The following is a 13,654-nucleotide window of genomic DNA, read 5'->3' as shown; positions in this document are numbered from 1 at the left end:
ACCTGGAGTAAAGAATTCAACATTTTCTGGTGTAGAACTTAAGATAACAAAGGTCAGGAGTAGAACAATAGAAACATGTTTAGGGCCACAATCTTATGCATATTTAGACAGGAATAACTCCCATAATACCCAGCATTCCCCAGCCAGTCATGCTGGCTGGGGAATGTTGGGAGTGGTGGGACTTTTTTCTGTCTGAATATGCATAGGATTGCACCCTTATTCACTTAAATTTTGAAGAAACTGTGTTTAATAAAACCTTCCCTACTGGCTGCCCAACCCTTTACTCGTGTAAGGCCAAAGAGGCCTTCTAAATTGTGGCACCCACCCCTTACAATTAGCTTGGGCACTGCAGCTGAATGAAATTCACTGCTTTTGTTCATTCAAGATTTGATTGGTTACTTTTAATATGGTTTCTAATGTAGTTACTTTTAGCTTGCACTCCATATATGTTTTCTCAGAAGTTAAGTTCCACTGTGTTCAATGCAGCTTATTCTAAGGAATGTGTGCATACGATTCCAATCCAAAAAATATAAATGAAACATTGAAATGACTAATTCTCATTAACCTAGTAAAAACAATACTATCTACAACCAAAAGCAACAACAATACAGTTAGGCTAAGTCCAATTGTCCCTATATAAATGTCTAATAGAGGACAATAGAAATGTTAGCAATATAAATAACAGTCCAGTCAAATTATACAAACCTAAAATACTGTAACAAAACTGCTAAAACTGACCTGGTTCACACATAATGCTAACCCATGATTTAACCCACGCTCTACCCAGGGTTTGTCTGGCAGATGATTTGTTTGTCTGACAAGCCATTATTTGTTTTCTCAATCCCTGGGCTCCCTCCTCCTTCACCTGCTCCCTCCCTGTATCCCAAATGCCTTTGCAGTGCTGTAGTACTGGCATGTAGAGCAGTTCTGGTTTTTTGACCACTTTTGCCCACCACTTCTGTAGCCTGCTGAAACAATCCATGAACCACCTGCAGTTCTGAGTTTACATGTAACAACTCCTGGTTTTAACAACCCAGAGTTCACAACTCAACAACAAACCACGGGTTCTCTTTCAGGGTTGTGGTTAACAACCCATGATTTGTTAATGCAACTGGGTTCACCCAACAACTCAGAATTCAGCAACCTATACTGTGGGATAGCATTATGTGTGAACCTAGCCGCTGTCTTTCTAACATTACATCTGCGTGTGTGTCTAGATAAACAGAATAGTAAACTCTTTGAAGAGCTCCAAGATAGTGCATAGGTAACTATACTTAGTAACATTCAACAGATACAAAATATAATTAACATTTCAATAATGCTCTGTGACAATCTGCAAATGAGGGGGGGAACAAAGAACACCTCTTTCACTTGCATTTATAATCTGAAAGCCCTTTTTTTACAACCGCCCTATTTTCCCCTCCTAGATAGCTGAATGGTTCGCATGTAAGAACAGTCCACGGTTTAAACAACAGGTGGGTTGCCGCGTACGAGCAGGAGAGTGGGTGCGCTTCCTCCTGTGTGGCCATCACTTCCACTTTTAATCAACAACCTATGATTGGCCTGCTCAATGACATGCACTGGGTTGTTTAGGGGCTAAAACCCCAGCAGCTAACATATGGTTTGTTGTTGGGTTAACCACTGGGTTGTTTTGGCCCTAAGCATCCCATCACTCCAGGTTCACATGTTACGCTCAACAACCTATACGCAGGCCGATCATAGGCTGATTAAAAACAGAAGTGGCTAGCACACTGCAGGCAGCACACCCTCTCTCTCCCACTCATCCCCAACACCCAATGGCTTGTTTAACCCTTGGTCTCCTGTTGTGTGCGAACTAGACCAACGTCTTCATATGATATGAACACCAACTCAAGGTTATTAAAAAGCACTCTAAGATTATAGTCTGTTATTCGGGGAAATAAGTCATTAAGAACACTACCTCAGTACTACTGGTTCAATAGACCACCTTAAAAACAAAACAACAAACAAGGCAGACACAGGGCAAATGCAGGAAATTGAAACTTTGAAGTAGGAAAAGCAGAATGCTTACCTGGTTCTAATTTTATTACTTTAATTGCTGCCAGTTCACTTGTGATAACATTCCGAGCCTATTTTAAAACAAAAAACAAAACAAGACGGATTTTAGATCAAGGCAAATAAACAGTGCCATTAAAGCACTTTAAATGCTGGAATCAGCAGACTAAACCTTAAACTGAACTACCTTCAGAATCCCAGTGGGTGGATAGGCAGAAATTAAAAATTAAACCAACAATTGCCAGGTCATCTTCACTCCTGTTTATATATACAGAAAGTGGGGAGTTACAGAGCACACACATTTTTTGTGTGATGACAAAGATGTGTAATAAGCCATCGAGAACTTTGGGAGAAAGACTGGCTAGAAATGTTAATGTAGCATGATTATTCATGCCATAGTAGTGGTACAATTGGCATTTTTGTGGTGAAGTCCTTGGGTTGCATCCAGTGGTGGCCTTGCACTAGCATAAAGCACTTCTGCTCACACATGAGAGGGCATCCCCACTTCCCACTGGACCCCCCCCCACACACACACACACCTCTCCTGAAAAGCTAAGGGGATTGGGGGACCCTCTGGAATAGTATGAAAAATGGAACAGAGGGCTGTGAGGGAGGGGGACAATGCAAGTGTCCTAACATGCAGACTGGAAGTGCTTTCCGCGAGCGCACAGGCACCATTGGTTACAACCCACTGATACCGCAGATATCTTTTAAGAGTTCATTAAAATAACCTAGCGATAGTGCTGGCAGTTAACATGTTAGTATAATCAAGGCTGTAATCTTATACATTTACTGGGGAATAAATCACATTGAACTCAGCAGGACTTATTTTATTATTTATTTAGCCAATTTACGTACCACTTATCATATGTAAAAATAACTCTAAGTGGCTTAAAAAATCAAAAATTAAAATACATAATAAACACAAAAGCTCATCAGTTAAAATATTTAAAACTAAAAAACCCGAGTACTAAAACTCAGAGTAAACATGTTAACATTGGTCTGCAAGTGGACCTTAAATCCTGTACAGTTGATAAAATTACTATTAAGTGCTTTAAAAATGGTTCCGTACTTTAAAATGTGTCTCCATGTTTTTTTGCTTCTCCCAAAAAACTACCAACCTGTGCACATAAATTCTGTCAGGAAGAAGGGTACTATCCTATTTTTCATTTTCTATATGCAGAGAAGTTTTGTTTTGGTCCTTTGCACGGAGGAGGATACCATCATGTAGGACCCCACCTGTGGTCTAAAGTAGTACAGCCAAGACACAGATTTGCCGTTTCAATGAGAATTAGGCGTTAGCGCTGACCTGCAAGATCACAATCTAAATGAGACAGTAACCTTGTTCACATGTAACCAACTCATTGGTTTAAAAACTGATGGGTTGTTGAGCACAAATGGGAGAGAATGGATGTGAAGCCTGCAGTGCACCCGCTTCATCTGCTTTTACTCAGCAGTCCATGATCAACTCCTGCTGAGCGTGACATCCAAACCCAGACCACTGGTTAACCAGTGGCTTTGAGTTCAATCGTCACTTTCAGCAGGAGCTGATGATGCATGGTTGAGTAAAAGCGGAAGAGGCAGGCACGCTGTAGGCAGCGCACCCCCACTCTCCCGCTCAGCCCTGACAACCCATCAGTTTTTAACCCAGTGGGTTATCATTACGTGCAAACCCAATGAGAACTATGGAAGTGAACTGAAAGGGATGAAACATGATTAAAAAAAATAACCATGACACTAGTTAGAATATTCATAACCAAAATGTAGCTCCAAAAACACATACGAAACAAAGTCCGCACGATGCCATTCAAAACTATATTAAGAAGTCCAAGGGATATAGTTTGTTTGCTGCCAGCTTGTGCCTTGTTCACTTCATATATCGGAGTTATGCACAATTTTTAATAACTAGATTCTTTTAATACCCACAGTTCTATGACAGGGCTTAAAAATACAATAAGGGCGCAATCCTATGCAGATTGAGTTCGGAGGCAGCCACCTGAGGCAACCGCCTATCCACTGCAGGGCAGAAGAAGCATGGAGAGGATCATTCCCCCTGTGCTCCTCCTGCCCTGCTGTGGGAGGGCAGAGCGGGGGAGGAGGCTGCCATATGACACATAGGATGTGTCGTACAGGCATTTCTGCCCTCCCTGCCCCGGAACGCCCCCTTTTGGCCGCTCTGCACGCATGGGGCTGCTCAACGCTGCCTGCGAGGCAGCGCAGAACGGGGGAAGGTCGGTTCCCAGAAAACAAGATATCCTATGGCCGTCTAGCTGCTGGCTAGCAGCCACAGGATTGCTCCCTAAGTCAATTAAAGAAAGACACACAACACATTATTACTGGCAGGGCTCAAGCTGCAGCTTTTCCTGAAACTGGGATCATGGAAGTGTTGGGTAGATATCTTACCTAATAACCAATCCAGAGTTCTGGCCAAAGGGGGGAACCGCAGGCAGATCAACCAGACCTACAAGAGCCACCCAAATACCAATAAGCTGGAGGTGCTTAGGTGATGAGCCTACTCTCTGTAAGAGCAGCCATCCCCAACAACGCTCATCAGTCCCAGCAAGCATGGCCAATGGTCAGGAATGCTGGGAGTTGTAGTCCAAAACATCTGGAGGGCATCAGGTTGGGGAAGGCTGCTCCAACAGCATCCAGGCCAGGCCTACCTTTTTGATCTGGGCAAGAAAAGGGTTCAGTTTGCCATCTTGTTTGGCTCTGCCGCTGCCTCAACTGGCTCCTACGACCCTGTAACCCTCACTGCCTCATCAGAAACTGGATTTAATAGTTCTAGGCATAAAAAGTTCCTGCCTTCATAATGAAAAGCTTAAATTCTGATACAATAGATTAGAAATTGCATTTCAACACTTAGTGGCTGTAAAAGAAGATAGCGTAAGGAGCACTTTCACCAGCAGGCAAATTATATTACTAAACTAAGTACCAAGTAATATATTTTGTAGGGTTTGCTTACACGAGACTGCTCCTACATTCTGACTGAATGAAAACCAAATATAAAAATGGGGAGTGAAAGAAACCTATGTACACTTGCCAAGTGAAGTAGTCCAGCTGTGTCATGGAACAGTAGGCCTTAAATGATCTTTTATTTCTATTTTAAACATGCACTACATTCACAAAGTACTTTTGAAATGGTAGCAGCACTGGCCTATAATGACAGTTGAAATGTGAATTATATTTTACATATAGGGTTGGATCTAGACTTAGACATACTTAGAGCAGACCCATTGAAATTAATGGGAATTATGACTTGGGTCGAACTGATTTCAGTGGGTCTATTCTAAGTACGACACTGGCTACACCCATTAGTCATGCTTCACTTTCAGTGCAGTGAACCCTCTTATCTTTAAGAGGAGGGCAGTGAAGAAGGACCTGAATGAAAATGAGAGATGCGATGCTTCTGTCAAAACACTGTAGCCTTGGAAATTCTGCCCTTACTACTATTTTTAATGGGTTCTTATGAGCTACAGCAAGGGTGGGCTGAAGGCAGATCTCCATATGTTTTGGACTTCAACTCCCAGAAGCCCCTCCCAACAATCAGGAATACAGGGAGTTGAAGTCCAAAATATCAGGAGATCTACTTTCTGCCCTCCCCTGATTTATAGTATATTACACACATAGTAATTCCAGAACACTGTATGGCAGGTTGTAATAGTTGTAGAGCAACCTTTCCCAACCTGGCACCCTCCAGATGTGTTGGACTACAACTCCCAGAATCCCTCAGCCAATGCATCTGGAGGGTACCAGGTTAGGGAAGGCTGTTCTAGAGTGACCTCTGGTCTAAGGAACTCATGTGGTAAATCTCCCCAGCCCCTTTTGATTGCTGTATGGATCCCCAGCACTAGTGTAAGAGATGGGACCTTGCAGATTTTCACTACAAGCTGAAGTAAAGCAAAACTGAAGCACAGCGCAAGCAGTGGCCAGGTCAAACGCATAATTCCATTTGCCATCACTGTCAGCAGCAGAGTTAGAGGCCAAAACAAGCCCATATTTGTCATCAGTGTTGTTGCCACTGTTCCAGACGCTAAAGAAGGATCTAAATCTAGCACTCCAACTTCCCCTCAAGTCTTAGAATTCTGTGCAGTAATTCTTTTATGCAATGGTGATCCTGTTAGCTGCCTTAAACATTAAGGAAAGTTAGGATATAAATCTAATAAATGAGGATTAAATTGCAGTAGGCCAAACTAGGTTGATTGCAGCAATCCTCAGCTGCACTGGCTTCAATGGGATGTTATGGGTAACAAAGTAACAGCAAAATCCTATACATGTCAACTCAGAAATAAGTACCAGTGAGCTCAGTGGTGCTTATGCCCAGGTAAGTGTGAACTGGATTGCAGCCTTAACTGTGGTACTGTACACAATCTCTGCATCTGTCAAATGGATGTTTCTCTGCTATAACTCTCCTTAAAAACAGAATTCTCTGTGTAATGAGAGGCTCTCTTTGCCAGGTTTTATTACCAATTATCATAGCTCAAATCCCAACAAACCAAGCCAATAAATAAGTAGTCACCATTTTATGTGAGGTGCCAGGACGCAAACAGCTGAATGAAGAATTTCTACAGTATGTTCTCTTGGAAGCTGGTTAGGCCCATTAATCAACACAGTCAGGATAATGCCATGATTCTCAAATACGCTGACAAAGAAAACCAAGGCTTAGCAGCATAAACAACATCTTTACACAAACAGTACAGCAGGGGCAGACAACCTAAGGCTCTCCAAATGTTGTTGGACTCCAAATCCCATCAACCCCAGCCAGTATGGCAAATAGTCAGGGATGATGGAAGCTGTAGCTGCATAGTAAAAGACAGAGGAAAGAAATGGTGGTTCAGCTATTAAATAAGGATGGCAAAACGATAACAGATGACAAAGAAAAGGCAGAGGTGCTCAATTCCTACTTTGGCTCAGTCTTCTCCCAAAAGAGGGTCTATGACCCCGCTGGCAACGGCAAAGTGCAGGCTGAAGGGGCAGGATTGCAGCTTGAGATCGATAGGCATATGGTTGAGGAACACCTAATTACTTTGAATGAGTTCAAATCTCCAGGGCCAGATGAACTGCATCCTAGAGTAATAAAGGAACTGGCAGAAGAGCTCTCAGAACCACTGTCTATTATCTTTGAGAAATCATGGAGGACGGGTGAAGTGCCAGATGACTGGAGGGCTAATGTCCCTATCTTCAAAAAGGGTAAAAAGGGTAAAAAGGAGGAACCTGGGAACTACAGAGCAGTCAGTCTGACATCAATCCCTGGGAACATTCTGGAGCAGATGATAAAGCAATCCATCTGGAAGCACCTTGAAAACAATGCAGTGATTACTCGAAACCAACATGGATTTGTCAAGAACAAATCCTGCCAGACGCATCTGATCTCATTTTTTGATCAAGTAACCTCCCTTGTGGACCGTGGGAATGCTGTAGACATCATATACCTCGACTTCAGCAAAGCTTTCGACAAAGTGCCCCATGATATCCTAATGAGCAAACAAGCTCAAAGTGGGCTAGATGAAACAACAATCCAGTGGATCCACAGTTGGCTACAGAATCGGACTCAAAGAGTGCTTATCAATGGGATCTTCTCAAACTGGGGAGAGGTAACAAGCGGGGTACCGCAGGGCTCAGTCCTGGGCCCAGTGCTCTTCAACGTTTGTATTAATGACTTGGATGAGAAGGTGCAGGGAATGCTGATCAGATTTGCAGATGACACAAAATTGGGCGGGATAGCTAATACTTTGGAAGACAGAAACAAAATTCAAAGTGATCTTGATAGATTGGAGTGCTGGGCAGAAAACAACAGAATGACATTTAATAAGGATAAATGCCAAGTTCTGCACCTAAGAAAAAGAAACCAAATGCACAGTTACAAGATGGGGGATGCGTGGCTCAACAACACGACAAGCAAGAAGGGTCTTGGAATTGTTGTCGATCACAAGCTGAATAGGAGCCAACAATGTGATGTGGCTGCAAAAAAGGCCAATGCTCTTTTGGGCTGTATTAATAGAAGCATAGCTTCCAAATCCCGGGAAGTACTAGTTCCCCTCTACTTAGCATTGGTTAGGCCTCATCTGGAGTACTGTGTCCAGTTCTGGGCACCACACGTGAAGAAGGATGCAGACAAACTGGAGACGGTTCAGAGGGCAACAAAGATGAGCAGGGGACTGGAAACAAAGCCCTATGAAGAGAGACTGAAAGAACTGGGCATATTTAGCCTGGAGAAGAGAAGACTGAGGGGAGATATGAGAGCGCTCTTCAAGTACTTGAAAGGTTGTCACAGACAGGAAGGCCAGGATCTCTTCTCGATCATCCCAGAGTGCAGGACACGGAATAATGGGCTCAAGTTACAGGAAGCCAGATTCTGGCTGAACATCAGGAAAAACTTCCTGACTGTTAGAGCAATACGACAATGGAACCAATTACCTAGGGAGGTGGTGGGCTCTCCCACACTGGAGGCGTTCAAGACGAGGCTGGACAGCCATCTGTCAGGGATGCTCTGACTCGGATTCCTGCATTGAGCAGGGATTGGACTTGATGGCCTTGTAAGCCCCTTTCAACCCTACTATTCTATGATTCTATGATCATCTGGAAGGCCACAGGTTACCCACTCCTGTAATATTTAACAAAACACTAACGGCTATTTATCTTGCCTTGTGAGAGAAGTTAATCCAGAGGGAGAATGAATACTGGATGCTACTTTGTATATAAATATGTAATTACCACCACCACTGTAGAACCCTCTGCATCCATTCCCAGAATACCTCTGCCCATTAGAGAATGAAAACTTTCTCTTCAGAACGTAAAGGAAACCCACCTGTTTCTATATTTGATTTTCTAGTTTGAGCAAATGCTGGGTATTTAATGCATTATTTTTGACCTTTTAGAACAGGAGTGGGGAACCTGTGGCCCTCTAGGTGTTGGATTACAACTCCTATACTCCCTGACTACTGGTCATGCTGGCTGGGGCTGATGGGAATTGGAGCCCAACATTTGGAGGGCCAGAGGTTCTTTTAGGATTTTGGATACTCTGGTTGCGTAGATACACATTCACATAAAATTGGACTTGAGGTTCAAACATTCTGAACAAAGTTTGTTGTTGTTGAGAAACCACACCCTTCAGTTTTGACCCATGTCCTGGGTGCGGCATTGGTCCCAACACCAATAGCCTGATAACACATCTACAAGGCTCCCACAACACATGAACCCATAACGTGGCCTTCAATGGCATGACACCGCTAGGCACAGCCCTGTCTGAGAGATAACCCCTTTCAGAGTCATAGCTATATCCAGATCTTATTTGTGCAATACATTTCCACTAACTTTCAGGAAGTTACTCCTCAAATTGAGTGCCATGCCACACGTTCTATTTTTAGATGTAAGCCAAAAAATGGGAAGTGTGAATGTAACAAGCATGTATTTACAAACACATTTATTATACACTCAGTGGTAAATCTTCTTTGCATCTGCATAATGTGTGAAATGGCCTAAAACATATATTTTCACTGACTTGAAATGTGAATATTAGCCAATAGCCAGAGGTCCATAAATTTTGGCTGAACTTGGCAGCCAACCATTCTTTCTAGCAGCTAGCAAGGCTCCACTTTCTCACACCGCTCCACAGAGGTAAAGTATCCTTTTTGTACCTGATGCATAGCAAGGTGGGTTTTTTTAATATGAGAAGAGCAGAGGGTAGGGTATTTGTGCATGCGCGCATGTCCATGCATGTGCATAGCAACTCTTTCCTTGCAACCTATGACAACATCTCAGTACAAGATGCAGGTTGGCACCATTAAAAAAAAGAGGCACTCTCTGCCTCTTTCTTCCATGGAGACTCTGCAACTTTTAAGAAATATTGTTACTACCATATTGGAGTGTACTAGAAGCTTTATCTGCTGGTTGCCAGAATTAACTTTCTGTTTGCCACTGGCAATTGTTCTAATGGGCCCTGCTAATAATTAGTGTTGTATTAGCTACAGATTGTTTTGATTAATGACAGTTTATAAGTGGCTCTTTAACTAATCCAAATTGCACAACCGTGCTTGACATCCCCATGGCATGTATAAGGAAATCAAAGTTAAAGTCATCTGAATACCGTTAATCTAAACATACACTTTTGATTTTCTTGCATTATCCAAGGTATTATGCCAACATTCTTTGTAAGACATACGTTATGGTACTTTAACCAAGCATTTTGCAACTTTTCGGCACTTCAGGGTTTTCTTTATCAAAGGATACACATGCTTTTGTACATGTACTATTTCCATTTTAACAGAGCAAATATGTAGTTCACAAGTGCTTAATTGAATAATTACAGAAATCAGAAAAGTCAACTGAGATCTTCTAGCTGGGGACTTTGGAAATTAAGCAACCAATATTTACAAAGGGTCTTTTTAAAAATAGTTTGAAGTGTATGCGTGTGTATATATGTAATTTACATACAGAGAAATGTAAGATGTATTTCTAGTATACTTTTGTCCCAGTTTAAATTAGTAGGATTAGAAATACTTCTGCTACTGAACTGTACTTTAATCACAGAAGTCTCTCAGAAAGTTATTAAAAATGACCAGTTTCCTCTCACATCTTCTATTATTTTAACATTTACTGTGTCCCCACCCCCAGCCCCGTGCTTTACACTACTTTCTTAATTCAGACTCAAATCCCACCCTAATAGTTTACCTGAAAGGTTGCAGTCACCTCCTTAAAGATAGCAAACTGGGGCTACAAATTGCCCACACTACCCAATGAAGACATAACTACCAAATACTAGCCCAGGAATCTATGTGCTGCCATGCACACTTCCCCCCTGCCCACGGGTAGCACTCTATCTGGCATCTAATCTGACTTCCTACTTGGAACAGCACCAGGTTACCTGCCTCTGGCACACAGGACTACAGCATAAAGGATTGATTTTTAAACTCTAGATGCAATGTCTCCAGCCAGGTTTGCTGGTAAAGACCTGCCTCTCATCTGACCCACCCCAAATCCCTCTATGCTCTGTAGATTCAGTGCATTCACTCCTCAGGGCCTCTCAGCTCCAATCCAAAGAGCCACATTCATGGATTTTTCCCCCAAAGTTCTCTTGAGACTCTAGCCCCACTCCTCCCCATGCCATACTCCAAGGTTTTAAAACTGAGATGTCTACACACACCTCTGCGTCAGGGACAAAGTATCAGTTATTTGACGTTATTGAGTATTTCTGGTTGAACTAGCTTTCTTTATCACACTAGCTCGCATTAATTTTTTTCATTAAATGGAGAGGCAGGGTAACTATCAGGCAGACAATACAGACCAAAACAGAACCATATTGTTGTTCAGTGAAACATGCATTCTAGTGAAGTACCGCTACAATTTGAATGAAAAGGCACGTTAGAACGTTGCTATGAACAAGCCCTACCTACCTGGTCAAAGCGAGGTGTTGATAAATAACCAGGCAAGTGCTGTTTGCTCCCCCCACTGCTTCACACTAAGAGAGAAGTGGGAGAGGAATGCATCACACCTATTTACACGGAGTTACAAGTGTAACTCTGTGCCGTCCCTCCTGTCCTCAGCACATGGCTGTGCCAGGACCTGTGACCTAGTTCACCAAGGCGGCTGGATAGCACCTTTTGGTTGGGACTAGGCCTCTCCACAACACATGCCTGGCAGGAATCTGAGACTAACAACCCCACCATCAAGAGCCCATGACCTCCCAAATGCAAAAGACAACAACCTAGACTTCATTCCTGGGAGTGGGAGAGAGATCTCAGGGACCTCTGCTTTTGATAACAAGGTGACAGCTCCTAGCAGGAAAGAAAAACCTTTAGGCTCAAAGGCCCTAAAGGAACAGAGATCCCTGTCTATCAGCTTCAGGGAGTAACTGAAATAGATTTGGGCTGATAAACCCCTAGAAGAGAAAGGACTGCAGGCCTGATTTGAGGGGTGGGGATCAACATAATCACAGGCCTCAGGAGGAACCTCTTGGCTGAGGAGACCTGTGAAGTTAGTTGGGGTGGGTAACTCAGAGGCAGGTTTGTACTGACAAACCTGGTTGGGGAGACGATGCAGCCTGAATGCACCCTCTGGGAAGGAAAAACCCAGCTGACAGGTTGGGGGAGGAAAGAACTAGACTTTACTGACAGAAATCCAGCATTCACAATTCATTAAGTAACAAGAGGGGAATAGGGCAGGTAGGTCAGCTTGGCTTAGTTTAGCATGCAGACTAAAAGTCAAGGCCCACAATGACAGCATGGGCCTTGACCCTTATCGTCTGCCTGCACCACAAACCAACCTCCCACCGCCACCACCCCTATTCCTCACATGTCAGAGGAAGGCTGCCTGTATGATTTACTTAAGATGCCAAGTTAGTAGCAGAAGGAACACTTTTAGGTTTGCTGGCTTAGAAAGAACATTGGGTTTGTGCCAAGAGGAAGATACTGCTAGTGGTGTCAAAATGACAGGCCAGAAAGAGGAGATCTGAAGTGGGGAAGATACTCCCACCCCCAAAAGTTACAAGGGAGCAAGTATAGGGAGTGACATCCCCAACTGCACTCACAGGGGAGGGAGAGGTCATGACTTAGGAAAGAAGAGGATGTGCGACAAACCTGCAGAACAGCAGGGTTGCGAGGAGAACGGGGCATCGATATAAATCGGGGATCGGGGGCTGTTGGAAGAAGAAATGGGGCAGGGCAGAGGGGAGTCCTGCTGAGAGACAGCCCCCCAAAGAGTGGGGGGACTGAAGAGCCTCTGTTGCCAGGCAGCGGGTGTTTGGGGGGGGCTGCCCGAGGGATGCATCCCCTTCCCCTCGCTTACCTTGTAGACGTCGCCGTAGGTACCACTGCCGATGCGCTGGATGAGCTCGAAGTCCTCCTGGGGGTTCCTGCGGGACAGGTCGCACACCCGCCCCCCGCCAACACTCATGGTGCGCCGCCACCCGGAGCAGGGAGCGGCCCCCTCGCTCCGCTCCGCCCCGCCCCGCCTCAGCCACCGGGAGGGCGAGGTGCGGGGGGGAAGGGAAGGAAGGAAAGAGGGTGAGCAGGTGGGTGGGGGGAAAGGGGGAGGAGGGAGAAAACGGCTCGGAGCGATCACCACCGACGCCACCTCCCCCCTGACTGCTCAGCCAACATGGCGCCCGGAGCCGCCGTCTGCGCACGCGCGCGGGGCCGTCAGCTGCCCGGCGGCTCCGTAGACAAGTATAGGTTGGAACGGAGCGGGCCGGCCGGCCGGCCGGGCGGGCGCGCGGGGGGGGAGGGTTCGCGCGAGGAGGCGGAGCCTAGGCGCCAGCGTGAGGTCGGACTGTCGGCCTCACGTGCGCCATCGTCGACGCTCGAAAGGGGCGGGGCGCCCCAGAGCGAGCCTGAGCGCGGGACGGAGGCGCGGCCTCGGCCCCGCGGCGAAGCGCCTAGCGCGCCAAAAGCGCAAGCCCCTCCTGGCCTCGTTGAGCGACACGTATAAAGGCCATACGCTCAGCTTCCGGAAAGGTGTGGAGTAGAAAGGAGCAGCAAATTCGGAATAGGGAGCCTGAGGGGGCAATCCTAGGCATGTTTAGACAGAGGGGGGAAAGCCCTATAATTCCTGGCTGGAGAACGCTGGGAGTTGTACGGCTTTTTTCTGACTAAACATGCATAGGATTGGGACCTGGATCAGTTAT

At 45.0% G+C, this 13,654-nt stretch overlaps 1 protein-coding gene across 9 annotated transcripts in view; it reads right to left on the bottom strand.

The window, feature by feature from the left end:
- The window catches only part of MAP4K3 (mitogen-activated protein kinase kinase kinase kinase 3), an 88,552-nt gene extending 75,136 nt beyond the window's left edge, over nt 1–13,416 (bottom strand). For all 9 annotated transcript variants that reach the window (XM_084829126.1, XM_084829124.1, XM_084829128.1 and 6 more), the window contains exons 1-2: nt 12,817–13,416; nt 2,051–2,108 (exon numbers count right to left, since the gene is read on the bottom strand). In XM_084829126.1, coding sequence (XP_084685252.1) covers nt 2,051–2,108; nt 12,817–12,924 — 166 coding nt within the window. In that variant the 5' untranslated portion in view covers nt 12,925–13,416. The remainder of the gene's footprint in view (nt 1–2,050; nt 2,109–12,816) is intronic.
- Between the last annotated feature and the right edge of the window lie 238 nt (nt 13,417–13,654).

This window comes from Heloderma suspectum, chromosome 1, assembly GCF_057233095.1.
Source record: "Heloderma suspectum isolate Gila_16-S chromosome 1, 16-S_ref, whole genome shotgun sequence".
NCBI classification, from domain to species: domain Eukaryota; kingdom Metazoa; phylum Chordata; class Lepidosauria; order Squamata; family Helodermatidae; genus Heloderma; species Heloderma suspectum.
This window is presented reverse-complemented; position numbering and strand designations above follow the sequence as displayed.